This window comes from Trichosporon asahii (assembly GCF_000293215.1).
Source record: "Trichosporon asahii var. asahii CBS 2479 unplaced genomic scaffold scaffold00070, whole genome shotgun sequence".
In the NCBI taxonomy this organism is placed as follows: domain Eukaryota; kingdom Fungi; phylum Basidiomycota; class Tremellomycetes; order Trichosporonales; family Trichosporonaceae; genus Trichosporon; species Trichosporon asahii.
In genome coordinates this window covers 1,424,586-1,450,875 of record NW_014040855.1, presented here as the reverse complement: position 1 = coordinate 1,450,875, position 26,290 = coordinate 1,424,586, and the positions used below count along the sequence as shown (strand labels likewise).

The window sequence follows — 26,290 nt, the reverse complement described above, 5'->3', positions numbered from 1 at the left end:
GTCTGTCTACGATTTTAACTACGAGCCGTTGATCTTGTTCTTGACGCGCGTGAGGTACTGGGCGTAGCTGCTCATGTTGTCCATGCGGTCCTCGATGAGGAGGCTGAGGGCCCACGAGCGCAGCGCCGGCTCGGCGTCGCTCTTGACGACATAGAGGTGCGGGCGGTAGATGCCACGGCGGAGCTCGCGCGTCTTGGCAATGATCGCGTTGACGCGCTGGTTGAACGGGTTATCCAGCTGCGGCAGCGTGTACTTGCCGCCCTGCAGGTCGGCGTACGAGTTGAGGTCGAACACGTCCTGGATGAGTCGGGGGACGGCCTCCTGTCCGACCCAGAGGAAAATGTTCTGACCGTCCTCGATCAGGAACAGACCGTGGCGCTCCAGGCGCTCTGACGTCAGGTTCATCGCCGGCGGCATGATGACACCCTGCTCGCCAATCGTACCAGCCTCTGCGGGCATGTTGTGGAGAGAGTAGAAGCGAGAGTGGATGTAGGGGATGAACGACTGCACAGGTAGCGTCGTAAGCAGGTCCTGGGCGTATGCTCGGAGGTCGGGGGGAATCGTCGAGCCCTCGCGCAGACCGACGTGCTTGATCATGGCACAGCACAGTAGCGGCAGGAGCGAGAGGTTGGCGGGAACAGCGAGCTGAGCAGAGGCACCGGCCGAACCAGCGACCTGGTTCTTGTAGACCGAGAGCATGTCGCTGAGGCGGTTCGTGATGAGGTTGCGCGCGTCCTCCAGCGACGAGCCGGCCCAGACCTTCTCGATGGCCTTGTTCGACAGGTAGTTGGCGATCGCCAGCTGGTCGGCGGAGGCGTACAACTGGGCGATGGAGTCGGTCGTCGGCAGGGCCTGCGTGATGACACGGATACGGCGCTCGCCGTAGCAGGTCGTGTGCAGGATAGCGGTCTGCAGCACAACGAACGGCTGCTTGAGGTCGTCCTCGAGCTGGAGCTCAATGCAGTAGTTCTGGTCGACAGGGAGAACGGGGAGGGCAAGCAGGTCGGTGGAGCGGATGAAGAAGTTTCCGTGGAACGCCGACATGCGGATACCGCGCGAGGCACGCACACGGATGACAGCCTCGAGACCGATCGGGGTGGCGAGCGACTTGCCGAACTCGGTGGCAAACTTGATCGCGTCCTCTGATCGCGACGCGTTGAAGCCCGGGTAGAGGTAAGTCTGGCCAGCAGTGTAGCGGGGAAGGCACGACAGCGTCGAGACGTCGGTGTAGGTCGAGGAGAACAGCCACATGTCGACGGAGACCTGCGACTTGGAGCACTCGATCGCGAACGTCTTGTAGAAGTTGGACTGCGCAGTGAGCAGCGAGCTCTCCTTTGAGGTTCCGAGGAGCTTGGGGTCGTCACGAGCCTTGAGGGCGCCAGTGCCCAGCGTGGGCAGGGAGGCGCTGAGGGCAATGATCTTTCCACCAATCTTGCCGATGAGCTCGTGGGCAGCCTGGAGGGCGGAACCGAGAGCGTTGCCAACGACGTGGGTGTCCTGGAACATGTCACTGAGCTTGCCGAGCAGGTTCTCGATCGCTGGTCGGGACTCGGTGAGGTTGACAAGGAGGTCGACGGGCTTGGGGAGGAAGACATCGGTGAGGTCGGAAACAACGAGCATCGAAGCCTCCGAGTCCTTGCCAGCGGGAAGAGAGAAGAAGTGCAAGCTGGTCGAGACGGCAATGAAAGCGACCTTGGTGCGCTGGTCCTCGTTGGGAATGTTGTCGAGAGACTCGAGGATCGAGCGCGCGGCGGTCGCGACCATTCCCGACTGGATGGCGGGCTGGCTGACGTCGATGACGAAGCAGTACACGGGCGGCTGAGGAGGGCGGACCATGTATTCCGTAGGGGCGACGAACTCGACGACCGAGTTGTTGAGCTCCTTGCGCGCCCAGCGGTCGGCCGGCTTGTTCTCCCGCGAGTCCCAGTCGAAGAGCTGCGGCACCTCGTTGCTAAGACCGCACATGCAGCACTTCCAGCGGTTTCCTCCCTCAGTGAACGTGACGAACGGGTTAATGTAGACGCGGCAACGGCGACAACGGGCAATCACCGAGTCCGAGACAACCGGGACGGGCTCGTCCCCGTCCGACTCGCGGTAAGAGCGGTACGGGGCCATAACGAGAGCAAGGGGGAGCTTGCTCTTGTTAAGGAGGCCCTGCGTGGTGGGCATCGAGGAGAGGGTGCAGCGCTGGTACGAGGGGTCGGGGTGAATGTTGGGCGAGTTCGTAACCGACGCGTTGGAAGGCAGGAGAGCCGGGGGAGGGGGCGCATCGAGCAGGCGAACGTCGGGCTGGAGGCCGATGAGGTTGACCGTGTTGATGGGGTGGAGCTGCTTCGCCTCGAACTGCTGGCCCCATCCAGGCGGCTGGTTGTGGCCAGCGTATCCTCCTCCAACCTGGTTCATGTTCATCTGTCCGAACTGGTTGCTCATCTGGTCGACGCCGGACTGGCCATAGCCGGGCTGCTGAGCTCCAGGCTGCTGGAAGCCGGGCTGCGCCTGCTGCTGTCCCTGCTGTCCCTCCATTCCAGGCGTGAAGAACTGGCCGGGCTGCTGGAAGCCTCCCTGCTGCTGCTGCTGCATCGGCGCCTGGGGCTGGTTGAACTGGGGTGTAGCGGCCTGGAAGCCGGGCTGCTGCTGCTGGGCGGCTCCTCCATACATCTGCTCCATGTCGGCGACGGGGTACTGTCTCCTCTTCGAGTGGTGGTGGGACGCGGCGCCGCCAGCGGGGGCAGGGGAAGTCGAGGTCGCATGTCCAGTCGGGAACGAAGGGTTGGTAGGAACCTCCCACTGGCTCTGACCGGTCGCCTGGTCTGCATTGTCAGCGCGCGCGTTCCAATGAAGCTAATCGCGACGATCTTGTCGGCGTACTCACTGACGTAGACGTATTGGCCGGACCCAGCGTCCCTGCGTAATGTCAGCTCACGGGCGGATATTGGCCAGCTGTGAAGAAGAAGAGTTGTCGCAATGCTTGAAAGGCGGAGGCGGAAGGACCGCACAAACAATCGAGGTCTCCGGTGTCGCGCGCGACTTACCATCGGGCTTCCCAGCCCTGAGGGAGCATGATCTGTTGAACGTTCATCGTGCGCACAAACGCCAAGGATCACGGCGCACGGGGGGAATGAACGGTCGCTTTTGTGTGGGTTGTTGGATCAGGCGACGGGGTCGTCGGTCGTCGTTGACGCTGAAAGAGGTTCGATGCAAGAACGTGTAGCGATGAGGTGTCGATCGACGCTGGTGACGTGCAGTGAGCCGTGCCAGCGCGCCAGTGGATGCCAGCGCACCAGTCGTCACCCACCGCCAGGCACTGTATGCCCCGCCACATTCGGCGATTCGGCACAACCACGTGGCACAACCTCACCCAAGCAGCCCAGAGCCATGATGCAACCGCTCTAGAGACCATTGTTGTGAAGTTCGAGAGCGATAGCGCGGGCTGCAACAAGCTGCAACAAGACCTCGGCGGGCAGCAACATGATCCAGACGTCATTGCTCGCGACCGGCCATGCCGACTTGGTGACCTGTAAGCTCCCCTGATGGCTGAACGGAGCTGACGACAGACATCACCTACGACTTCTACGGCGAGCGACGTAAGCTGGGTGTCGCCATGGTAGCTAACGTCAGTCGCAACCTGTTCGGCGGACCAGAAGGTCAAGCTGTTCCGCAAGTCTGCGGATGGAACATGGGATGCTGAGACGGAGTGGAAGGTACGCAGCTCCCCTGAACCGTGCCAGAGCTAACACGCAGGCTCACGACGCTCCTATCCTGCACCTCTCGTTCGCGCACCCGATCCACGGCTCACTGCTCGCTACGTGTTCGCACGACCGCACCGTGCGGATATGGGAGGAGCTTCCTCTGTCAAACGCCTCAGCTACGGCTCCGCGATGGGCTGAGCGCGGCATCCTGTCGGGTGCCAAGGGCTCAGTTCGTGCTGTCGAGTTCGCCCCTCCGAACCCTTCAGTCGGCATGCGCGTCGGCTCGATCGCGACTGACGGCCACCTGCGAATCCACACCTCGCTCGACCCCGAGCTCTCGGACTGGTCGCTGCAGCACGACGTGCACGTCCCCTCCCTCAGCGGGGGAGACGAGGGCGGCGCCTTCCCCCCCGTGACGGTGGACGGGGCGGGAGCGAACGAGCTCTCGACGGGCGGCTGGGGCCTGAGCTGGTGCAAGGAGCGGTGGTGGGGCAGTGTCCTTGCCGCGTTTGCGGGCACGAGTCCCGCAGTCAAGGTGATCCAGCTGGACCCGCAGCCGCGCACGCTCGCCGTCCTCAAGCCGCAGAGCACGTCGCCGCTCACGAGCGTCGCGTGGGCGCCCTCGTGTGGCCGGAGCTACCACCTCCTCGCGACGGGCGCGCGTGACGGAACAGTGCGGATCTGGCAGCTGGCCCCGCCAGAGGACGAGAGCGGCAAGCAGTGGAGCTCCGAGATGATTGCCGAGTTCCCCAAGGGCGCGCGCGTCAGCATGGTTGCGTGGAACGCGACGGGAACCACCCTTACGACGTCGGACGACGAGGGCGTCATCCGCATCTACAAGCGTAAGTTGAGTTGAGAGCTACGTGAACTGACATTTCAGCGACGTACGCCAAGAACTGGAAGCTGCTCGGAAAGATGACGGCAGAGGACCCCATGTCCCAGCCGCAGACAGGCGAGGCGTAGCGCACAGCTACGCAGCGAGACTAGACCGTAGATGGCAATGTACTATTAGACGCAATGGGTATTGGGTATTGGAATATAAATATGATCTGCATGATCTCTACGACTAAACCCTATTAAACCGTGAGAGATTGTTTTTGGATAGTTCCCTTCTTAGAGGGCGACAATGCGCTCGCGCGAGTCGCGGAGCTCGACGAGCTTCTTGACGGCGACGTCGAGGGGGATGACCTCTCCACGTCCGGGGTCGGCGGCGTCACGGTTACGGATGTTGACGGCGTGGGCCTTCTGCTCCTCCTCGCCGACGACGATGATCATGGACGCCTGGGCGATCTGGGCGTTACGGATCTTCTTGTTGAGCGTGTTGTCCGTGAGGTCGACGTCGGCGTGGATGTCGGCGTCCTTGAACGCCTTGGCAACCTCCTCGGAGTACTGCTTGAACGGCGCCGCGACGGGGATGACGACGACCTGGCGCGGGTTCAGCCAGAAGGGCCACTTGCCGGCGCAGTTCTCGGTGATGATGGCGAGGAAACGCTCAAGAGAGCCGAGAATCGCACGGTGGATCATGACCGGGCGGTGGTAGCCGGGCTGCAGCTCTCCGGGGGCAACCTCCTGGTCCGCCTTGGAGGCCTCGGCACCGCGGTACTGCAGGTTGAAGCGCTCGGGGAGCTGGAAGTCGAGCTGAATCGTACCACACTGCCACTTGCGGCCGAGGGCGTCAGTGAGGTCAAAGTCGAGCTTGGGGCCGTAGAACGCTGCGTCCGCCTCGTTGATGTGCCACTTGCCAGGCACCTTGGCCTCGAGAACGCCCTTGAGCGCAGCCTCCGCCTTGTCCCAGACGGCAAGGTCACCCATCCACTTCTCCGGGTTACGGGTCGAGAGACCGACCTTGTACTCGAAGCCGAAGGGCTTGTAGACGGCGTCGAGGAAGTCAATGGCCGAGTAAAGCTCCTCCTCGATCTGGTCGACGGTACAGAAGATGTGCGCTGGATGTTAGCTAGCACAGAATCATAAAAGCATGTACTTACCGTCGTCCTGGACGAAGCGGCGGACACGGGTCATGCCGGAGAGAGCACCCGAGGCCTCATTACGGTGGAGGACACCGAACTCGGCGAGACGGAGGGGAAGCTCCTTGTACGAGCGGTCACGAGAGTCGAAGATGACACAGTGTCCCGGGCAGTTCATGGGCTTGAGGGCAAAGGTGTCCTCCTCAACCTTGAGCGTGAACATGTCCTTGGCGTAGTGCTGCCAGTGTCCAGAGGTCTCCCAGAGCTTCGAGTTGAACATGTTGGGCGAGCCGACCTCGACGAAGCCACGCTTGTGGTACTCCTCACGGATGAACTTCATGAGCGTGTTGTAGATGCGCATGCCGTGGGGCAGCATGAAGGGCGATCCCGGGGACAGGTCGGAGAAGAAGAAGAGCTCCTGGTCCTTGGCGATCTTGCGGTGGTCGCGCTTGGCAGCCTCCTCCTGGAGCTTCTTCCACTCGGTCATCTGCTTCGAGTCGGGGAAGGACATACCGTAGACACGCTGGAACGAGTCGTTCTTGGCGTCTCCAAGGAAGTACGAGGACGAGTTCTTGGTGACGGCAAGCGACTTGATACGGCCAGTGTGGGGAACGTGGGGACCAAGACACAGGTCAATGAGGGGTCCACAGCGGTAGACCGTCGACGAGGTGCCATCGGGGACCTTCTCGTTGATGTAGTGCTGCTTGTACTTGTTGTACTTGAACATCTGGAGGAGAACCTCCTTGGGAAGCTCGAGACGCTGGAACGGCTGCTTCTCCTTGACAGCCTTCTTCGAAATCTCCTCAATCTGCTTGTAGTCGTCCTGGCCGATGGTCTTGTCGTTGCCAAGGCTCATGTCGTAGAAGAAGCCACCCTCGGGAAGGGGAGGACCGTAACCAAGGCAGCACCCCTCGAACGAACGCTCACAAGCCTCACCCATGACGTGCGCGGACGAGTGCCAGAAGACCTGACGAGCCTCGTAGTCTCCTTCCGGCGAGTCGAAGTCGAGGAGGGCAAGGTTACATGATCCCTCGAGAGGGCGGGTGAGGTCCCAAAGCTGCTGGTTGTTGACCTTGGCGATGACAGTGCGGTCAGCGAGCGACGACGAGATGCCCTTGGCGATCTCGAGCGGGGTGGTCTCCCAAGCAGTGCCCTGGATCTGCTTTCCATCGGGGAGGGTGACGGTGATGGGCTCACGGGGCTGCTTGGCAACAAAGTCCTGGTACTTGGCCATGTACTCGTCGAAGATCTTGATGCGCTCCTCGAAGTACTCGGGAGGGGGGCTCAGCTCAGAGATACCGCCCTTCTTCTCCTTCTTCTCTTTCTTCTCCTTCTTGTTCTGCTGCTTCACCTGGTCGGCGGGGGCTGCGACAGGGGCCTGAGGCTTGACCTCCTTGACCTCTCCGGCAGGGGCGGCGGGAGCGGACATGTTGTCGTTGTTTGCGTGGTGTTGGCAAAGACGAATTTGAGTGGCGATGTAAGAGGGAGGGGGAATAAAAGCACGGGGGACAGGGGCAAGGGGGATCGAGCGGGAACGCTGAGCGACGGATTGGGTAACTCTAAAGGAAGCCGAGAGGATGCGGCTGCTGGTCATATACGGGACTTCGAGTCGGAACACCGAGACAGAGAGGAGTCGGAGTGTCGGTGCCGGGATGAGCGATGGACTGGGCTAGTTGAGAGATAACTAGCTAACTCGACTTTTTCGAGTCCTAATCTTCGCGTACCTCTCGTCTCGTTGTGGGCGTCAGAATCTGGCAAGTCGGCGGCCAACAATAGGACCCTGAGTGCAACCAAGCCGTGGGAGGCGTGCCAACACGTGGTCGCAGGCGCGGAGCCAAATGCCACGCCTATCCTGCGATCGACCGCGCCCCTGCTAACCGTGCTCCTAAGTCTGTCATCACAAACGACTAACTTTGGCGGTCAGTACCCGCGACAACATTACCTCGCGGACACCATCCTCGACCACCACCCTGCAGCTCCGACCTCGTCTCCTTTCAATCTAGACAAGGGCTGCTAGGGACACACCTCTCTTCCGAAATGGCCGAAGAGCAGCCGTCCGGCGGCCGCATCCACACCGTTGCCGGCCCTGGAGCTACCGAGGTCGACATCGACCTCGACACGCTCGGTGAAGCCGAAGTCGCCGACGCCCTTACCGATCTCCTCACCGACTACTCCGCCGAATGCAAGGAATGGACGCTGTTCGCCGGAGAGCACTGGCGTGCGGGACGGTTCGAGCGTGCTGAGCAGGTTCTGCTCAGTGGTATCAAGTGTGAGTACTAAGCGGTCCTTTGTTATTCCATTGTCCTGACATTTCAGTCTTCGGCAGCGGCGGACATGTCGACTCTGTTGCCCTCTCCAACTTGTACGCCATGCTCGCGCATCTGCATCTCGCATGGGCCAGGACGGCGCCGACGGTGGTGCTTTCCCAAGCCAGTGAGTCGCACTGTTGGTTGCAACGCTAACAGCAGAATTCGATGTCTTGGGCAAGGCTACGCGAACAAAAGAGAGCCACTACTCAGAGGCGACAGCCCACTTGAATCGCGCGGATGAGGCCATGCGTAGCTCTGGAGCGAACCCGGATGAGGAGCCCGTTTCGCTGTCGATGGGCAAGATCATTCTCTATTCGGCCCGCGGACAACAGGGAACGGCTGCGCCTCTGGTCGAGCGCTTACTCCAGCGCCAACCCGACAACCTCCCGGCTCTTGCTGCGCAGGCTCGACTTCAGTTTGCGCGTCGTGAAACGGGAGCTGCCCTCGTCACCTACCAGAAGATCCTCGCCTTGAACCCCAACGCCCAGCCCGACCCCCGGATAGGCATCGGACTTTGTGCGTGGACGCTCGGCGACCGTGTCCGAGCGACGATGGCTTGGGATCGCGCCTTGGAACTTGACCCGTCGTCGTGGGCTGCTCGACTCATGCTTGCGCTCGCCAACCTCAACATGGCCCGCGAGCCGAACCACCCGATGGACAAACGTTTGACGTACGAGTCCGAGGGTGTCTCGCATGCTCAGAATGCTTTCAAGCTCAACAACAAGAGCACTGCGGCTTCCCTCGTGCTCTCGGGTGTGGCTGCGCTCGGCGGACACATCGAGCTTGCCTCCAAGCTCGCTGAGCGTGCCATCCAGTACGCCGACAATAAGCGTCATGTGGTGATGTCGAACTCGGAGCGAGGTCGACTCGGCTTCGTTGCCGGAGATGTTGCCGACGCTGGTGTCTACATCGCCGCTGCAAAGGGCGCGGACCAGCAGAACGTCAACATGATGGCCGAGTTGACCCTCGCCCAGATCGCCATCAAGAATGGCAATCTGCGAGAAGCTCTCAACTTTGTCGAGCAGACCGCGAAGCGTCTGAACGGCAAGCCTCCGCTCGAGTTCACCGTTCTCCACGCTTCTCTTCTGGCCTACCCGCATCTGGGTATGCCTGCGGATGAGCTGGCGCGCAACCGTGTGACAGCCAGGGACATGCTGTCTGGTATTCAGGACCTTGTGTCCAATGCCGACTCTGACGAGGACTGGGCAAAGCTGCGCGGAATCGCGGCTGACAGTGACACTTTCGTTGAGCTCGCCAAGCTCTGGCAGGAGGAGAGCGTTGACAAGGCGATCAACTCGTACCAGACGGCTATCTCGATCAAGGCGGACCTTGAGGAAGAGGACACGGCGACGCAGGAGACCAAGCCGGTCGACTACTCGGAGATCAAGCTGAAGGCGAACCTGGCTGCGCTGTACGCGCTTCAGGGCCACACGGAGAACGCCGAGGCCATGTTCCAGGATGCGCTGTCAAAGCTGACCAAGGAGTCTGGACCGGAAGCGGACGCCATGAAGACTGTCCTCGCATACGACCTGGGACGGGCGTTCGAGCAGGGCGGTGACATCGTCAACGCGCAGAAGTGGTACCGCGATGTGCTGCACCAGCATCCCGAACACATGGAGTCGAAGGTCCGCCTCGCTCATCTCGCTACCATTGCTGGCCGCAATGTCGAGGCGCACAACTACCTGAAGGAGTGTCTGCGTGCCGACGACTCAAACCTGACGCTGCGTTCGGTGTACACCAACTTCCTCATCGGTATCGGCTCGTTCAAGGAGGCGCTTAACTTTACGTCGCACACGCTCCGATTGGACAAGACGGACCCGTACACGTTTACGGCGCTCGGATGGCTGCACTACACGCTCGGCCGTGAAGCCAAGTCGCAGCAGGATGTCGCCGAGCGACCAAAGCAGTACCTCCGCAGTGCCGAGGCGTACGAGCGCGCTCTTTCGCTCGACCCCACGAATGCCGTCGCCGCGCAAGGCCTCGCGATCGCCCTTGCCGAGAACACGCTCGTACCTAAGAACTTGCAGCCTGCTCCCGGTAGCGCCGAGGACGTCAAGACGCGAACACGACTTGCAGGCAACGCCCTCTCCGTTCTCGGTCGTATCAAGGACTCTCTGCCCGAGGGTCCTGTGTCTGTGAACATCGGCCACTGCTACTTCCTGCGTGGGGAGGAGCAGCGTGCCATCGAGGCGTACGGATCCGCTCTCAACAGCTACGGCGGACATAACGTCTCGGTGCTCCTGTACCTCTGTCGTGCATGGTTCACGTACGCGACGAAAGAGTCGAACGTGTCCGCGATGTCGCAGGCGCTCTCATATGCGACGCAAGCTCTGCACATCCAGCCCTCCGACCGAGCGATCCTGTACAACATCGGTCTCATCCTTCAGAACGCGGCGACGATCATGCTCGACCTCGAGCCATCGAAGCGCACATTAGAGGAGCTGACGCACACGCTGAAGCGCGCCGAGGAGGCAGCGAGCATCTTCCGCTCGCTGGCCGACGACAAGGCCGGCCCGCTGGCCTACGACCGTAACATGGCGGACCAGCGTGCCAAGTTCCTGGACAGCATTGTGTCGCGTGGCCAAGCCGAGGTGAAGAAGCAGGAGGCGTACGAGGCCGAGTTTGCCGCCCGAGTGGAGGAAGCGCGCCGCGTGCGAGCCGAGGAGCAGGCGCGGATCGAGGCGCAGGCGGCGGCGCGCCAGGCCGAGATCGACGCCCGTGCGGCGGAACTGGCGGAGGAGCGCCGGAAGGCGCGCGAGGAGGCGGCCGAGTGGCACGCGCAGCTGCAGGAGCAGAAGGCGGCGGACGAGCTGCGCAAGGCCGAGGCGAAGGAGGCCAAGAAGCGGCGGAAGGAGCGCGAGGCCGAGGAAGAAGGCGAGGAGGGCGGCGGGCGCAAGCGGCGCAAGTCGAAGAAGAAGCGTCGCGAGCGCGAGCAGTCCGAGAGTGAGCCCGAGCTCGAGCCCGCGCCCTCGGACGGAGAGGAGGACGAGGAGGCAGCCCAGGAGCGCCGGAAGCGCAACGCGCTCGCGGCGATCAAGAAGAAGCGCGGCAAGGGGCGGGCGCGCCGCGAGGATCCCGACGATGAGGAGGACGCAGACACCGGAAGAGGAGGCAAGAAGTACAAGTCCAAGGCTATCATTGAGGACTCGGACGAGGAGATGGACGAGCCCACGACTGCGCCTAGTCCGCCACAGGCTTCCAGCCCGCCGGCTAATGGCGGCGGAAGCGAGGACGAGGCAGCGGCCAACGGACGTAGCGACGCCGGTAGCGACGGCGACGACAGCGATTAGAGTCAAGCAATATGCATAGGGTTTCTAGATCGTGCACTGGGAGCAGGGAGCATGCCTGCTTCTCCACATCACTGACTGACGGGTAGGCGGCGAGGTGGTCCAAGCCGCCACTTTTCCCTGAACGCTCGATCGGCGTTGCAGAGACCAAAAATAGCCCCTGCCCTGCGAATACCATCAGTTCGCCACCTGTCAACAACGGGCGGGATACGGAATACTGCTATCTGTGTGCATCTCGCTGCGCTAACTGTACAAGCTTCCTCCGACGTTTCTACCTAATGGTCAGAGAGCCACCTGTACTCGAAGCGGAAGTCGCTCTTCCTGCGCTGGCACCACGAGTTCTCCCAGTCAAAGTAGTAGTACCCTCCCTGCTCGTAGTCCTCGGTGATGGCCTGCGGGTTGTGCGCGCGCTGGAACCACGTGAGGTACTGCTTGTGGAAGCGCCACGACTGGCGCTTGAGCTCCTGCGCCGCGAGCCACTGCTCGTACGTCCCCGTCATGTAGTAGAAGATGTAGAAGAGCTGGTCCAGCTCGAGGCGCTGGTAGATGCTCTTGTCCTCGAGCTGCGGCAGGCGCGTCTGCGGGTAGTAGCTCGGCGTCTGGATCGGGCTGTGCGGGTGGTAGTACCGCGGCGGCTCGGCGTCGAGCTGCGCAGGGGCATTGTGGTACGACACGTCGAGCTGCGACACGAGCTCGTTCGGGTCGGCTCCGCGGCGCTCGGCCATGTCCTTGGCCACACCGAACGAGGCCATCAGGTTCTCGAGGACACCCTGCTCCTTGCGCGGAGATGTGGAGTAGGACGTCGAAGGCGCACGAGACGACTCGGCCGGAGGCTGCTGCTGACCGTTGACAGAGGTCTCGGGCGCAGGTGACGGCGTGGCGGACGTGGCAGACGTCGTCGTGGGTTGTCCCTGGTGGTCAGCTAGACCGCACAATATGGTAAGCTTACGTTTGACGGCTCGGCGGCAGAGCTGCTGGCCATAGGTGACGGCTCCGGCTCGGGGTGCGCGGGCTCCTCAGAAGTCGTGTCTTTGTCCTTCTTCGACGATGACGTCTCAGACGGGGGCGCGGGATGTGATCCTCCGACTGCTGCGGCAGCGGCGGCGGCGTAACGGATTGGCGGCAGAGGAGCCTTGGGCTGTGCCGGTGGCGGGGAAGCGGCAGCCTCAGCAGCAGCCTTGGCCTTGGCGGCGGCCTCGGCCTTGGCAGCAGCCTCGGCGGCAGCCTTCTCAGCCTTCTCCTGCCTCTCGGCTTCTTTCCGGGCTTCCTTTTCAGCCTCTGTGATACGTTAGCTAAATGCTCACTCGACGAAAGCTTACTCTTCTTCTCGCTGCGCTTAGTCTGCACAGGGCTTGGAGGCGTGTCGTCAGAATGATCTTTCGACTTCTTGTCCGCCTTGGACGATTTGGATGGCGTCTCGGCGGTGTCGGCGACGGAATTCGTGTCAATATTGGACGAGTCCTCATGTCCGTGTGCTCCGTAGTCGGCGTTGTAGTCCTCCTCGCCCTCCTGGAGGTTGAGCTCGTCGTAGATTCCGAGGTCAAAGTCAAAGTCCTCCTCGGTGTTGGCCTCCACGAAGTACTTGACGTCCTCCTGGATCATCTCGACCTGCTCATTGTTGATCTGGCCGTTCTCGAACATGCGCTGGACAATCTCGAGCCGTCCAATGTGCCATTGTCTACGCTCGTTCAGCTGGTCGAGCTCGCTGAGACGATCTCCCATGGCCTTCTTCTTCTTTCCGGAAGCCTGCAGCTGCTCAGCCTCAGCTTCCGTCTGCTCGATTTGGCGGGAGAGCTCGTCGATTGTTGACACAATCCAGTCGATAATGTCGCGGCGCGCCTTCTCTGCCGGGTCTAGTCGGGCGGCGGCGATTAGCCCCTCTTTCGAGAAGGCCTTCATTTTCATTTCCTTCTCGAGAGCCTTAAACCGCTCCATTTGCTGCGCATTGTCAGCTTATGCCCAGACTTTGCCGCCGGCAACGACTCACTGTTTCGATCAGTTTGCGGTTCTCTAGAAGTGCGCTCTTGTCCTTGATGTCCGAACTTCCGAGCCAGACCTTGATCTGATCACGCATGCGCTGCAGTTTCTTGATCTGGGTCTTGAGGTCGTTCTCGAGCTTGTCCTTTTGCGTCGCATTTGACGCATGGTTCAGCTTGTCAAACGTCGCCTCAAAGGTCTCGACGCCCTGGGCGACGGCCTTCAACGTTCGGTCTATCTCGGCTTTGCATGTCAGCTCATCGTTCCCCAATACCCGGATCCCGACTCACTCTGCAGTTTTCTTAACGCCATGGCGGGTGGAAGTGGGTGGTGTCGCAGTGAGAAGAGCTGGCAATGATGATGGTGGTCCTCGTGGTGTCAGTTGATCACGATCGCCATCCCGCACGCCTAATACGGTAACAAGGTGTGAGCACGTGGTCAGTCGGCACCCCAAAACGTGGGTTGCATGCCTTTTGCATCCGGGCGTGCCTAAAAGGGAGACGCGTCATGTGGAGGCCCTCATGTCCAAGACGCGACGAGACTGATGTTGACAATTTCGATCGAGCGGACCAAACAGCCTCTTGCCAACCCGTCACGATGGTACGCTCAATGCGGGCAGCGATTGTCAAGGTGAGCTAGAACACTCTGAAACTCAGCTAACGACCAGGTTTTCTCAACCAAATACTCTCTCACTCTGCCCGCCCCCGCCCTGGAGTATATCCAGCAAGTGCTCATCGACGTAAGTCAGCTATCTCAGCAGCAAACCTGACGACCAGACTGAGATCCCGGAGGATGAGTGGGCAGTGGGACTGGAACTTTGGGCTGCAGAGTATCTGAAAGGAGAGGGTGAGTACCATCTGGAGTAACTTCCGCTGACTGGCAGAGGCATCTTCCCTCGTGTCACTGGAGGGCCTAAAGCGAGCGTATGAGATCCTGCAGTTGGGAACAGTGGACGACACCCAAGAGGCGGATCCGTCAGAGGTGAATGTTGAAGCGCACTTCTCGGTAGTCGACAGTTTCAACATGCCGCCAGTCCGCTTCGACCCCGTGCGCGCTGCCTTCTCTGTGTGAGTTCTCCTGCACTGGGCACTGAACTGACAACAGTGCCAAGCGGAAGCCATCGATTGCTGGGCAGGCCGCGAGTCGCTCATCGTATCTGCGAGAGCGATGGGGCATTATTCGTGAGATTATCCTGCGTAACGAGAACTTCACGCCCCCGGCACTTGGAGGACAGGACCGCGACAACTACCTGAAGGTCGGTTCGCAGCTGAATTTCTCGCAGCAGAAGCTAACTGGCAGTTGACGTCGACACGAAATCTGCTGGGACGGGCAGGACAGCTGTTCCTCTTGTTCGGGATGCTGAGTCGCAACCCGGAAGGGCGATTGACTCTGGAGGACGGCGACGGCCGCGTGGTGCTCGACATGGAGGATGCGGTCCCAGGAGAAGGTCTCTTTACCGAGGGCTGCATGGTGCTCATCGAAGGAGAATACACAGTCGACGACACGCTGCGAGTTCTGGCCATGGGTCACCCTCCAAGCGAAAAACGACACATTGCTCGTGGTCTTCATGGCCACGTCGACTTCCTCGGCGGTGGTGCCATGTCCGTGAAGGAGGAGAAGAAGTACCAGCCGACAGTGTTAGCGAACACGCAGGTATCGTTCGTCGTGCTGTCTGACGTGTGGCTAGACCACCCCAGTACGCTCGTCGCACTGCGGCGGCTGTTCGAGGGGTACGCCGAGGCAGCCGAGTACCGACCAATGGTCTTCGTCCTTTGCGGTAACTTCGTGCAGCGAGGCTGGGAGGGTGAAGGGGGGCTGAAGCAGTGCACCAGTGAGTAGCTCGAATCGCCATGACACCGGAGCTAACCGACAGACGGCTTCAACGCGCTGACGGACCTCATCCTATCGTTCCCGCTCTTGCTCCAGTCGCACTTCGTCTTCGTCCCTGGTCCACTCGACCCGTGGACCGGAACGACATTGCCCCGGCCAGCGCTCCCGAAGAACTTCACGCAGCGCCTCGCCAGCCGCATCCCTAAGGCGAAGTTTGTGTCCAACCCGTGCCGCCTGCGATACTTTGGGCAAGACATTGTCATCTGCCGCGAGGATCTCATGGGCCGTATGCTGCGTAACCTCGTCGGTGTGAAGAGCGCGAACGAAGGAGCGGACATGAAGCGCTATGTGAGTTGGAAATGGTCGACCGCAACTGACAGCTAGCTCGTTCAGACAATTCTCGACCAGGCGCATCTCTCGCCGCTGCCCGAAAGTGTCCGTCCGACGCTGTGGGAGTTCGATCACGCGCTGCGCCTATACCCGATGCCGACAGCGGTCGTACTTGCTGACAAGTACGAGCGCTACGAGCTGACGTATGAAGGGTGCCATGTGTTCAACCCGGGACGGTTCGTGAGTGCGGGCTCGGGGGGAGAGTTCGAGTGGAGCATGTACTATCCCGCGACAGGGCGGAGCGAGCGCAGTGCACTCAGTCTAGACTAGGGCGGTATGTAAGACTATAGCAACAGGATACAGACAGGGGTCATGGTCGTGAGCAGGGAAACAGAGGTACAGTGGGCGATCTTTTAAGAATGAGCAGCGGGTCTGGGGATCGGGTTGTGGTGATCGTGATTTCGTTAAGTCGTCAGTTCGTCACAACCAGCTGTACGGGATGAGGATCAGGCAGAAGATGCAGTTGACTTCGCCCTCTGCCGTCTTTGCATCTTCGAAGTGGCACCAGCCTGTGGTCAGCGTCGATGCCGATCGGAGGGGTCGGGGATCCCGACTCACCGCCCTTGTTCAGGCCGTGTCTGCCCTCGCAGTTGCGCCAATTGTCCGAGTAGATGTACCCCTGGGACATGGTGTCGAGCCTCTTTGGTGCCTTTCGTCTGTCTGGAATGCCTGGAATGCCAGCGATGTTCGAGCCTGGACTTGCTAGAGACGCTGGCGTGGAGCCCTGTGGCCGCGAGAGGGTGGCGATGACGTTGGTGTGTCCAGCTGATGCCCCTTTATGTTGGTCCTGCGGGTGAGTGGGGGAGTGAGGGATGAGCTGATGGACTGATGCGAGGATCCGCTGCGAGGTGTGCGATGCGGAAGTGCGCACGATACGCGATAGCGCGCGTCACCCGTTCGGCTGTCGGTTGGGACACAATCGGACGAGCAACGCAGGGAAGACAAGTGCCGCGCACTGCGTGCTGCTGGTGTGCTGGCAGCTGCCTGCTGCCCGGCTGTCGGGTGGGGAGGTGAACAGTCACCGGGTGACTCTGAGTGCCGCAACGTGCATGCCCAGGCCGCTTAGTGCCCTGCCCAGGCGAGGCGTGCAACGGAGGATCTCCGCGCTTCTGTCGCCGACACCTGCAGAAGTGCCCGTCGAACGGCCCAAACCCTCCGGCCCAGTCACCCCCTCCACCTCACCGCCTATTTTGGGGCTGAGCTTGGTTCCTCAGCCTGCTGCCAAGTGACCGCCGAGAATGTCTGAAGAGATGTCTGGGGAATCGGGCAAGCCTACTTCGTCCCCCCGCAAGCAGCAGGGCGAAGCTCCGCCAATCTTCGCATGTGTGTTCTCGGATCACTGCCTTGGAACGCTAAAAGCTTACTTCGCGCCCGGACCTTCGTTAATCTGGGGAACTTGGGTTCTGATGCTGGTTGATATGAGAGAATGTGCCTTTGGCGCGCAATGTGGCGCCGCTGCGGGCACGAGGCTGCCCGGCCACAGGCACACCGACAGTGCGCATGGCCTAGCGGCCGTCGCAACCACGCCTTCGACGACACGTTTGGCAGCGAACAACACTCTACTGTCCGTTGTGAGCACTTGCTGCAAGTCGCATGTCGGGGGATCTCCTTGGCGTGCTGTGGCCCCAAACTGCGAGAGTGGCACTGATCGTGGCACCTAGCGTCCACACAGCCCTCAAACCGCAGATTTGTATATAAGATCGCGGAACCGACCAGCACCCCAGACTAGTACAGAGTACGAGCGCCTCTGGAAGAGCCTCGCGCCACTGCGCCACGCAATATGGGTGGGGGTCGTCACTGTCCGCCTGGTGCGATGATTGTGGAGGCTTTGTAGGTGGAGGTGAGAACTCACGACCAGCTGATGAGACGGTGGAGAGGCTAAAATGACACTGGCTGCGACAAAGTTGTGTGTCGTCCTCGTCCCGCTGACATGAACATGTCACGCGGACTGATAGTGAGTGAACATTCGTATCCGCTCACGTGCCGACAAAGCGAAACCTCGACCGTCTGTTCGCTCCAGAAGTTCAGACTAGTCCGTGACCAAATACGGTACGGACGGGGAAGTCTGCTATCGCAGTAGTCCGATCCGGGCATCCACCCACTGGCTTCTGACCGGGGCTGTGGTGGACAAGTGTGGCGTTTGTGGTCACAGCTTCTAGCGTGGGGGGTGGTGGGAGCGTGCTGCGCACGTCATTCGCAGCGCTCGTTCTTATCAATCTGCTTCTCATATTCACCAGCTGACATGCTCCTTCTCAGATTCGCCGGCTGACAGGCTCCCACGAGATACAGAAGCGCCAACTTGCAGCTGACCAAGCGACAAAGCGTGGCGCACGGCATCACACGGCATTGGGGCCGGCAATGCGGCGCTTCTGTGCGCGAGGTCTGCTCACCGCCTCGCACCGGAGGCTTCGCGCGCTAGGTACCCACGCATTGTGCTGTTGCATGGTGCTCAACGCATGGTGCAGCTGCTTTCGCACCCGGCCGGTGTCTGAGAATCCTGGGAAGCGAAATCGCCGGACATAGCGCAGCACCTCATCTCGCCAGCCGGGGTATCTTGCACTGCGATCCAGTCAGTCTGGCGGACAACCACCACGGCTGGGCACCTCTCGGATGTGGATCTCCTCCACCAAGAGCTGCGCGACGGTGTCTGAGAAAGTTGTCTGATCAATCTTATGGTCCTCATGTCTTCGCCGAAACTGGCCATGCAGCGATGACGCAGGGTCCACGCATCGCCTGGCTCTCAGAAGAAGTCACAAACCCGGTGACTGGTGTGTTAGAGCACACGCTCACGCCTCGCTGGGTGCAGTTGCCGGGGTCACTGAGGCGCGGTCGCCAAAGTCGTGCCGGATGAGAGGGCCGGGCTGAGCATTGATGACCGGGTACTGTGGCGCCAAGTTCGAGCCCCGCTATGGCGTGTTAGACGCCAATGCTGAGTCTGAGCACAACGTGCGTGCGATGTCGCAGGCCAGGATCCGCGCCTCTGTCACCGGCGCACTGGCACATCCTGGGGCTAATCTTCAGTAGTGTCCAAGCAGTGCTCAACGATCATGCCCGAGCACTCCCAAGTCCGAGCGAAGGAACATTCACCTTCGTGGCCACGAGCCTGCGCACGAACGGGCGCCACGTCCATGCAACGCCGTCACCGGGTCACGAAGCGAGATTCTGGTCGACCCAAACTCAGCAAACGCCATGGACTGGGCCATGCGAAGTACCCGTGCAGAACTCCGTCTCTCGTGCGCTGTGCGCCGAAACCGTTGCCACCCATCGTGGCCACACGCAGAGTCCGAATCCTGTTCCTTCCTCTCCGGGAGAGCCAAGGCGGTGCACGAACTGCGCCGCAGCCCGCTCCCACCGAACACACGAACACACGGAGCGGGCATGAATTCGCCACTCTTGGCGACGAACCCTTCCGTGTTCAATCCCGCTCATACATCTGTATCCGATCGCCTCAAGCAATCCAGCGCGAGGAAGGGACCAATCTCAAGCGTCTGTTAGTCATCGGGCCCGAAGCCTGGCAGCCTGGCAGCCTGGCAGAAGATGCAACCGGCAATCTGCCCGGACCACCTCCGGGCCGGATCAGGTCGTCTCCGCCTTCTCCGCGCCCCAGGGGACTGGCGGCCGCCACCCGGAAGTACCCAGCCGCTTGCGGCGTCTACGACCAAGTCCAAGGTTGAGTGAATGCAGCTGCAGTCGACAGATCTGCGAGCTTTGCCGGCCGGAGTAGCCGCCGGCCGGATCTGGTGGGATCTCCAGTTGCGATTGGTGCGTTAAACTCCTCCCCCCCTCTCCGAAACCCTCAAAACCCTCGCGTTTCGCGAGCTTCGCGAGCTGCGTTTGGGTCAGAGGTGCTGTCGAGCTTCGAGAGTCACTGGACCACACGATGCAGGAGCACATGCATGCGCGCATGCACCGACGGCGCACAGAGCCAAGACACCCGATCCAGAAAGTGCGATGCGACTCATGCGCAGTCGCTCTGGAACAGGCAAGAGGAGCACAGATCGTGAGCTTGTGAAGTGTAGTGTTTGTCGGTGCGTTTCAGCTCTCGCACCCAAGTCTAATCCTGACGAGAAGAGGAGCGCGAGGAACGCTCATGTGCTGGAACTGGCAAAACAGTCTGCCCGTGCTGGCAACAGTGCAGTGCTCGTGACCGCTGGCAGGAACGACCCAGAGCCTCAGCTGGGTTCCGTGCAGTCCCATTTCTGGATTCATGTACGGGGGCTGGTCTACTGCGATGCACTCTCGGGCACGTCGCTAGAGCATGCACGCATGAATGCGTGTCGGAAGCAAGCCCGTGCTTGAACCGTAGAAGCACAGAAGCACGGCGGTGGTAGTGAGGAGGCCAGGAGGCCCAGAATCACCAGCCATCTCGCAACGCCACAAGGCTCAGCCTTCTGTGCCCAACTCGGGGCCTCTCGGGGCCTTCATTCATAACCATGCCAGCCGTTTGCCCGCCCTCTCTTGGTCGCTGATCGTCGCCGAGACTATGATCTGCAGTCTGCGCTGCCTACTGTACGATGGCTGCGCTCGCGATGTCTGAACAATGCTGGAGGTCGGAGGGATGCGTCGGAATGTGATGCACGACCGAGCCAGAGCCAGAGCCACCGAGGCACCAACAGGGACGCCGGCGGTCGTGGCCACGGGCGCGGCTGCGTGGCCTGTGCCAGCTGTGCCTCTCTCTGTACTCGGTACTCGGCATCGCTACTTTGAGCACCGAGACAGCTGTGGGCCTGTGGGCAGGCCCAACAGGCCTAACACCGATATCGTGCACAGGGAGCAGTAGACGAACGTCCGCCATTCCAAGGTCTGGCATACGTGCATTGGCGCATACGTGCGGCATTCTCGACTCTAGTGGAATCAACGCGCCTGCACCGCCTGCTCGCCTGTCGCGTCGTGAGTCGGCGCACGTCGCTGCCGAACGCGAGCCGGGCCGCTGCCGCTGCCGCCGCGGGAGGCGTGACTGCTTCGGAATCACTTTCCTCCCCCCCTGTCTTCCCCTTTCATCGATGTGCATTGAAGTGCTAGTCGGATGCGTATCATGCATATTGAAATCCGGGCGTAGAGGGACTGCGGCCGCAGTCTGTGCACCTTTATGAAAAAGTGAAGTGGGAGTGCGCACGATAGGCACCAGGAGCCGGTGGCACGTTCGTGGCGATATCACTCTTCCAAGTTGGGATATGTGATCGCAGCGATCGCGTTTTGGTCTGGCCCAGATATGCTTTCTTGGCATGCAGTACTGCAGTATGCAGTACTTGCAGCGCGTGCAGCGAGACAGTCACCCGCTGCGCGTGCAGCAGTCACAATCGACAAGAGGCAGCAGTAAGGACAGCGTAGTCGTGCCAAGCCTGGTGCGGTGGTGAAAAGTGGTGTGTGTCCCTGAAGAGTCCCTGCTTGGGTGTCAGAGGGTGAGCACGAGAAGATCTCTGCAAGATCCTCCGGCGGTGTCTACGGCTGTCTCGCGGCGTGAGACGCAAGGGCGCCGACGATGACGTCCTTGGCGCCGAGCACACCCGAGGGGTTCCCTGAATAAATCCTGAACCCAACATGAGCACCTGAAACGCAGGTACGCAGGAGAGGGCCTGACATGCCTGTCACTTGCGACCGCTGCAGAGTCAAAAAATCCTCACCACATCACCACCGCTGGGCTCCCAGAGACGAAAAAGATCATGCACCACCTGATTGCCCGCGTTCCCAGCGTCCCACACTTCAGCCTGCTCCACCGCCATTAATTGCCAGTTATGGCTGGTCGCTAGCCGCACACTGGCAACGACGAGGTGCTGCCCGCCGCTGGTGTCGGGCGACGATATCAGGCTCTCTGCGTTGGTTGAATGTGCGTTTTGGCCTGCTGCCCCAAGAAGCACTCTGCGTTCAGTTTGACGCACCGGCGCAGGCAGGTACCTACAGGGGAAGACTGTACGACTGTAAAGCTGCAGGCGGCCGGGCGGCGAGACGCACTCGAAGACCTTATGCCAGATACGCAGCACCAGGAACGGAATTGCGTGCAGGTTCCTCAGGCTTGCGCTTGTCCCAGCGGCCCAATACGAGCAGCCTAACAGCTAGCGCCGAGCTTGCTGGCGCTTGCAGATCAGAGACAGCGGCGCAGAGTGGGCACTGCACAGCCGCGACGCCTGGGGTCACCCTGGCACCTCTGCTCGCTGGTCCTCCTCCTCGTCTGTCGAACCCTGGCACCGAGCACAACCCTTGTCCTTCCCTGCACTGCGACCCTAGCGTTAAGGGGGCGCAGACATGGCAAAACTGGGGCGCACGAGAGCGCGAGCGACAGCAACGGCGGCGCGGAGCAGCTCCTCACGTCCTCACCTAGACGCTAGAGCGCTAGCTGCGTACCTCACAGGATCACAGGAGTCACAGAATCGGAACGTCTCGCGCTCCGTGATCCGTGGCCACCGGTCGCCCGTTCGGATTTGTTGGGACGCAACTAAACGCAACATACATTCGGCGCACTAAAGTAGCGCCTGCCGTCGCACGTAATGCTCCCAGACGTACCAGACACGCCAGACATGCCAGACACGCACGGCCCGGGCTGTCTGTGGGCATGCTGAGGCTTGGAGCAGAATCCAGCCTGCATCAATCTTGGGTTCGGAATCGTGGCTCCGGGCCGCATAGCGTCGGGCCGCTTTGCGGTGCAGGTAAGGGACGGCCTGCTAGTGTCAACATGTGAGCGGGCATGGTCTCTAGGCTGGAATGCAATGCCAAAGTACTAAAGTCAAGAATCGAGGAATCAGTAGTGCTTCTATTGCCATGCTTCTCGCGAGCTCACGATCTCGGCGAACTGCATTGCGTCTGGCGATCTAGCTCTCACGGCTCACGGAGTATCTAGCCGTCAGGAGTTTCGGCAGCAGAGTACTGAACGGTTGGTGAGAAGGAGATGGCTGCGCTGGACTATTGGGGGTGCAAACGGGCGGCGTAGGAGCCGAGGGAGAGAGACTGGCGCTTGCGTTTGAAAATGGTATTATGACACAACCTAGTACGCTGGACTCGGCGTGCCGAGCTTTGCCCAGCCAACAGTCAGTGCAGAGAGGGCTGCGGTGCAGGCTATGCAGGTGCAGGGGTGCAAGTGCAGCCAGTGCGGCAAGCTGGCAGGCAGGCAATGATTCAAGGCACGTAGGGAAGGGTCGGGCTGGGTGGCAGTACCTAGGAAAGGGGAAGGGGGCAAGGGCCCGCACGCTCACGCTTCACAGGGCCCAGCGCAGGGCCAAGGGTTCCAAAGGGCACAGGATCATACGAAGCCCACACTCGTTACCTGTTCACACACCTCTTCTCCTCTTCTCCTGTTCTCTCCTGTGCACAACATCCACCCCCTCTTTATAACTCTCCGGCTGCGATCGCTTTTAGAGTTCTTCCTGCTCCGTTGCACTCTCCCTCCCACCCATCCCTCACTCCTCCACACACCCATCATCCCCTACAGTGGATCAAGTGCACTGCATCGGCGCTCAGGACTAGCGACCATCTCAGCCTAGCTCCGACCTGTCTCCCCCGACCCCAGCCGACAGACGCCAGGACGCCTCCGTCTCTCTCACGACTCGCCGTCCCAGTTTTCGTCTTTGCGCCATCATCCAGACCCATCACTAAACCGGGTTCTGTGTCGACGATCGACTGCGGCTCTTGATCACCTCCCCCTTCCTCCCGCCCGCCTTCCCCCCTCTCGTCGCATCGCAACCATTATGCGGACGACTACGCTGCTTGCAGGCGGCGCCGCCCTCGCCGCTTCGGCCTTGGCGATGCCCCACCACTCTGAGCGGCGTGACGCTTTCAATGCTTACAACGCGGCCAACCCCCACCGCGAGATCTTCAAGCGTGCCACCACCAACAACGGCCAGGACGCCAACGACAAGGACTACGACTTCATCGTCGTCGGCGGTGGTCTCGCCGGTCTCGTCGTCGGCTCTCGTCTGTCCGAGTGGTCGAACCAGACCGTCCTCGTCATCGAGGCCGGTGGTGACGGTAGCGACGTCGAGCTGAACCAGAAGATTCCTGGTGAGCCCACTCTTGCGCTGCGCTCGTTTGCAAGGAGGCGCTGCTAACAAGCCCCACAGGTTACACCTACCACCACGGTATCGTCACGACGACCGACTATGGCTACGGCTACTCGACCGTCCCCCAGAGTGGTGCGAACAACAACCGCAAGGTGTTCCCCCTCGGTCGCGGCCTCGGCGGTTCGGGCGCCATCAACGGCATGTTCTGGTGCCGTGCTTCCCGGGACGAGATCAACGCCTGGAGCGGTGAGTGTGATTTTGTGTTTGCGCCCCTTCCCGGGCAGTCCCGAACGCACACACATTCAACCCGGTTTCATCCACCCACATTGCTGACACCTCACAGAGCTCAACCCCAACGCTACCCAGGACTGGAGCTGGGACGGTTTCAACCACTACATCAACAAGGTACGATCTTATCGATCAACAGTGACACTGACGTCACCCAGGCTGAGTCTCTCACCAGGCCGCCGCAGGACACGGTGAACCAGTTCCACATTCCCATCGATGACAATGCGCACGGACACAACGGTCCTCTCCAGGTCGGGTACGTAATCATGCAGAGCGAAGCCTTGATGCTTGATTCCGAGTGCTGTCTGCTGACTTGTGCACAGATGGTCGCAGTACATCTACCCCATCACTGAGAACTGGGTCCCGTGAGTCTTCATTAGGTGGAGTGGAGCTGGCCTGAAATAGATTGGCCACCCACCCACCCCACTGCAGTCTGATCCAACGTTCCATGTCGGCTGACGCTTATCAGTTCCTGGGAGGCCATGGGTTTCCAGGCCAAGGACCTCGCCGCTGGCAACACGCACGGTGTTACCATCACCCCCTCGACCATCGACGCCAAGACCCAGTCTCGTTCGGACGCCCGTAGCTTTATTCAGGAGGACCGCCCCAACCTGACTGTTCTCACCGGCCACCAGGTCACCAAGCTTCTGTTCAACGGCACTGACGCTAACGGCACCACTGTCTCTGGCGTCCAGTTCATGCGCTACGCTGGTGACGATGTCAAGACTGCCCGTGCCCGCAAGGAGGTCATCGTTTCTGCTGGTTCCATCAACTCGCCCAAGCTTCTCCAGCTTTCTGGTATCGGTCCCGAGTCCCTTCTCAAGCAGAACGGTATCGAGGTCGTCAAGGACCTTCCCGTTGGCTACAACCTCCAGGACCACGTTTCGAGCACCATGAACTTCAACTTCAACGGTGACTACGACACCTGGCTCAAGCTCGCCAACGACAAGGGTCTGCAGGACCAGGCTCTCCAGGAGTGGCAGAGCTCGCACACTGGACTCTGGACTTACATCAACGAGGCTATCGGTTACATCTCTGGCTCTGACCTTGCTGGCGGCGACTCTGGCGCTTCTGACTTTGTCAAGAACACCAAGCCCTCGGAGGTCATCAACCGCATCAACGACCGCCACCAGTACCCCGACAAGGTCCGCAACGGTCTCCAGCAGCAGCTCGAGATCCAGAACCGCTGGTTCACCCAGGACATTGGCCAGTTTGAGATCATCATGAACCCTTGGGGCTCCAACGACAAGAACATTGGCTTCCAGGTCGCGCTCCAGCACCCCTGGTCGCGTGGTACTGTCCAGATTGCCTCCAACGACCCCTTCACTCCCCCCAACATTGACCCCGACTACTACGGTATCGACGCCGACCTTCAGATCCACGCCATGGCCTACGACTGGGTCCGTCGCCTCGCCAAGGCTGGACCCTTCGGCAACCTCCTGACCGACGAGACCCGCCCTGCCAGCAACGGCGGCGACCAGAACAACTACCTCCGCGACCAAGCCGGCACTGAGTACCACCCTCTCGGCACCAACGCTATGCTTCCCGAGGAGGACGGAGGTGTTGTCAACACCGAGCTCAAGGTTTACGGCTTCAAGAACCTCCGTGTCGTCGACGCTTCGATCATGCCTCTCCACCTCTCTGCGCACCTGATGGCTCCCACCTACGGTGTTGCTGAGAAGGGTGCCGACATCATCAAGCAGGCCCACGTCTACGTCCCGCCTCCTCCCCCGCCCACGACCACCTCGTCGACCATGTCGTCTACCTCCTCGCAGACGAGCAGTACGGAGACCCCCTCGTCGAGCGCTGCCGCGGCTGACCCTTCCGCAGACGCAGCTGGAGCTAACTCTAACAAGAGCAATGATGGAACTATGTCGACTGGCGCCAAGATCGGTGTCGGAGTTGGTGTTGGTGTCGGTGGAGCTCTGCTCCTTGGTGTCATCGCTGCTCTCCTCGCCCGCCGCCGCAAGCAGGAGAAGGCCGCCGCCGACGTTCAGCCGAGGTGGCTCAACCACACGGCCGAGGCGTTTGACGACCACGACCAGCTCCAGGCCCCTGGAGGCATCGACCCCGACGGACGTCCCGTGTCCACGACCGGCTCGCTCGACACGATGGCGACTAACGACCTGCGCGGCTCGTACCACCAGCCGCCGTTCCAGAGGCAGTACTAAGCGCGCTGCCAGTCGACGATGACGTGAAGAAGAACACTGCGAATGGACATTTCCCAACCGCCGCTCTTTCCACTCCCGGCCTTCTGTCACACTCACATGCCCCCACTACACGATCATCCACATCCGCACACACACACACACACCCTAATAACAAAAGACATCTCACATCCCCGAGCCAATCCACCTATCCTCTGCTATCCTGACATACCACACACAGAACCCACCATCCATCACCTCTGTACCTGTCCACCCCGCTGTCGGCAGGCTCGAAGCCTGCCTTCGCCTGCATGATACCATCATCTGTTATATAGAAACACTATGAATATGAACATTGCTGCACACAAAGGGACTTGGGCACAGTGATACATTCAGGCTAATGCTACGAGGAGGCTGT

General features: G+C 60.7%; 8 protein-coding genes across 8 annotated transcripts; 4 read left to right on the top strand and 4 right to left on the bottom strand.

Moving 5' to 3' along the window:
• Positions 1–18: 18 nt before the first annotated feature.
• A1Q1_04332 (ER to golgi family transport-related protein) lies at positions 19–3,079 on the bottom strand (the record flags this gene model as incomplete). The annotated part of the gene is made up of 3 exons (XM_014322709.1): positions 19–2,810; positions 2,873–2,904; positions 3,033–3,079. 3 exons carry the CDS (start codon positions 3,077–3,079, stop codon positions 19–21), a joined length of 2,871 nt encoding a protein of 956 aa, XP_014178184.1.
• Positions 3,080–3,468: 389 nt separating this feature from the next.
• On the top strand, positions 3,469–4,652 carry A1Q1_04331 (nuclear pore protein seh1; the record flags this gene model as incomplete). The annotated part of the gene is made up of 4 exons (XM_014322708.1): positions 3,469–3,517; positions 3,619–3,701; positions 3,742–4,531; positions 4,570–4,652. 4 exons carry the CDS (start codon positions 3,469–3,471, stop codon positions 4,650–4,652), a joined length of 1,005 nt encoding a protein of 334 aa, XP_014178183.1.
• A 150-nt stretch (positions 4,653–4,802) lies between these two features.
• Positions 4,803–7,082, bottom strand: A1Q1_04330 (threonine-tRNA ligase; the record flags this gene model as incomplete). Its single annotated transcript, XM_014322707.1, has 2 exons — positions 4,803–5,632; positions 5,675–7,082. The coding sequence occupies 2 exons, from the start codon at positions 7,080–7,082 to the stop codon at positions 4,803–4,805; spliced, it is 2,238 nt and encodes a 745-aa protein (XP_014178182.1).
• Positions 7,083–7,690: 608 nt separating this feature from the next.
• A1Q1_04329 (Pol II transcription elongation factor) lies at positions 7,691–11,252 on the top strand (the record flags this gene model as incomplete). The annotated part of the gene is made up of 3 exons (XM_014322706.1): positions 7,691–7,922; positions 7,970–8,086; positions 8,158–11,252. 3 exons carry the CDS (start codon positions 7,691–7,693, stop codon positions 11,250–11,252), a joined length of 3,444 nt encoding a protein of 1,147 aa, XP_014178181.1.
• Positions 11,253–11,524: 272 nt separating this feature from the next.
• Positions 11,525–13,538, bottom strand: A1Q1_04328 (uncharacterized protein; the record flags this gene model as incomplete). The annotated part of the gene is made up of 5 exons (XM_014322705.1): positions 11,525–12,160; positions 12,199–12,527; positions 12,569–13,187; positions 13,237–13,469; positions 13,517–13,538. 5 exons carry the CDS (start codon positions 13,536–13,538, stop codon positions 11,525–11,527), a joined length of 1,839 nt encoding a protein of 612 aa, XP_014178180.1.
• A 285-nt stretch (positions 13,539–13,823) lies between these two features.
• On the top strand, positions 13,824–16,152 carry A1Q1_04327 (epsilon DNA polymerase; the record flags this gene model as incomplete). Its single annotated transcript, XM_014322704.1, has 9 exons — positions 13,824–13,826; positions 13,894–13,965; positions 14,018–14,072; positions 14,110–14,293; positions 14,331–14,481; positions 14,526–15,057; positions 15,100–15,404; positions 15,450–15,626; positions 15,856–16,152. The coding sequence occupies 9 exons, from the start codon at positions 13,824–13,826 to the stop codon at positions 16,150–16,152; spliced, it is 1,776 nt and encodes a 591-aa protein (XP_014178179.1).
• Positions 16,153–21,407: 5,255 nt separating this feature from the next.
• Positions 21,408–22,239, bottom strand: A1Q1_04326 (uncharacterized protein; the record flags this gene model as incomplete). The annotated part of the gene is made up of 4 exons (XM_014322703.1): positions 21,408–21,654; positions 21,762–21,879; positions 21,948–22,161; positions 22,222–22,239. The coding sequence occupies 4 exons, from the start codon at positions 22,237–22,239 to the stop codon at positions 21,408–21,410; spliced, it is 597 nt and encodes a 198-aa protein (XP_014178178.1).
• An 886-nt stretch (positions 22,240–23,125) lies between these two features.
• A1Q1_04325 (uncharacterized protein) lies at positions 23,126–25,896 on the top strand (the record flags this gene model as incomplete). Its single annotated transcript, XM_014322702.1, has 6 exons — positions 23,126–23,438; positions 23,498–23,683; positions 23,781–23,842; positions 23,884–23,981; positions 24,049–24,090; positions 24,195–25,896. The coding sequence occupies 6 exons, from the start codon at positions 23,126–23,128 to the stop codon at positions 25,894–25,896; spliced, it is 2,403 nt and encodes an 800-aa protein (XP_014178177.1).
• Positions 25,897–26,290: the final 394 nt, after the last annotated feature.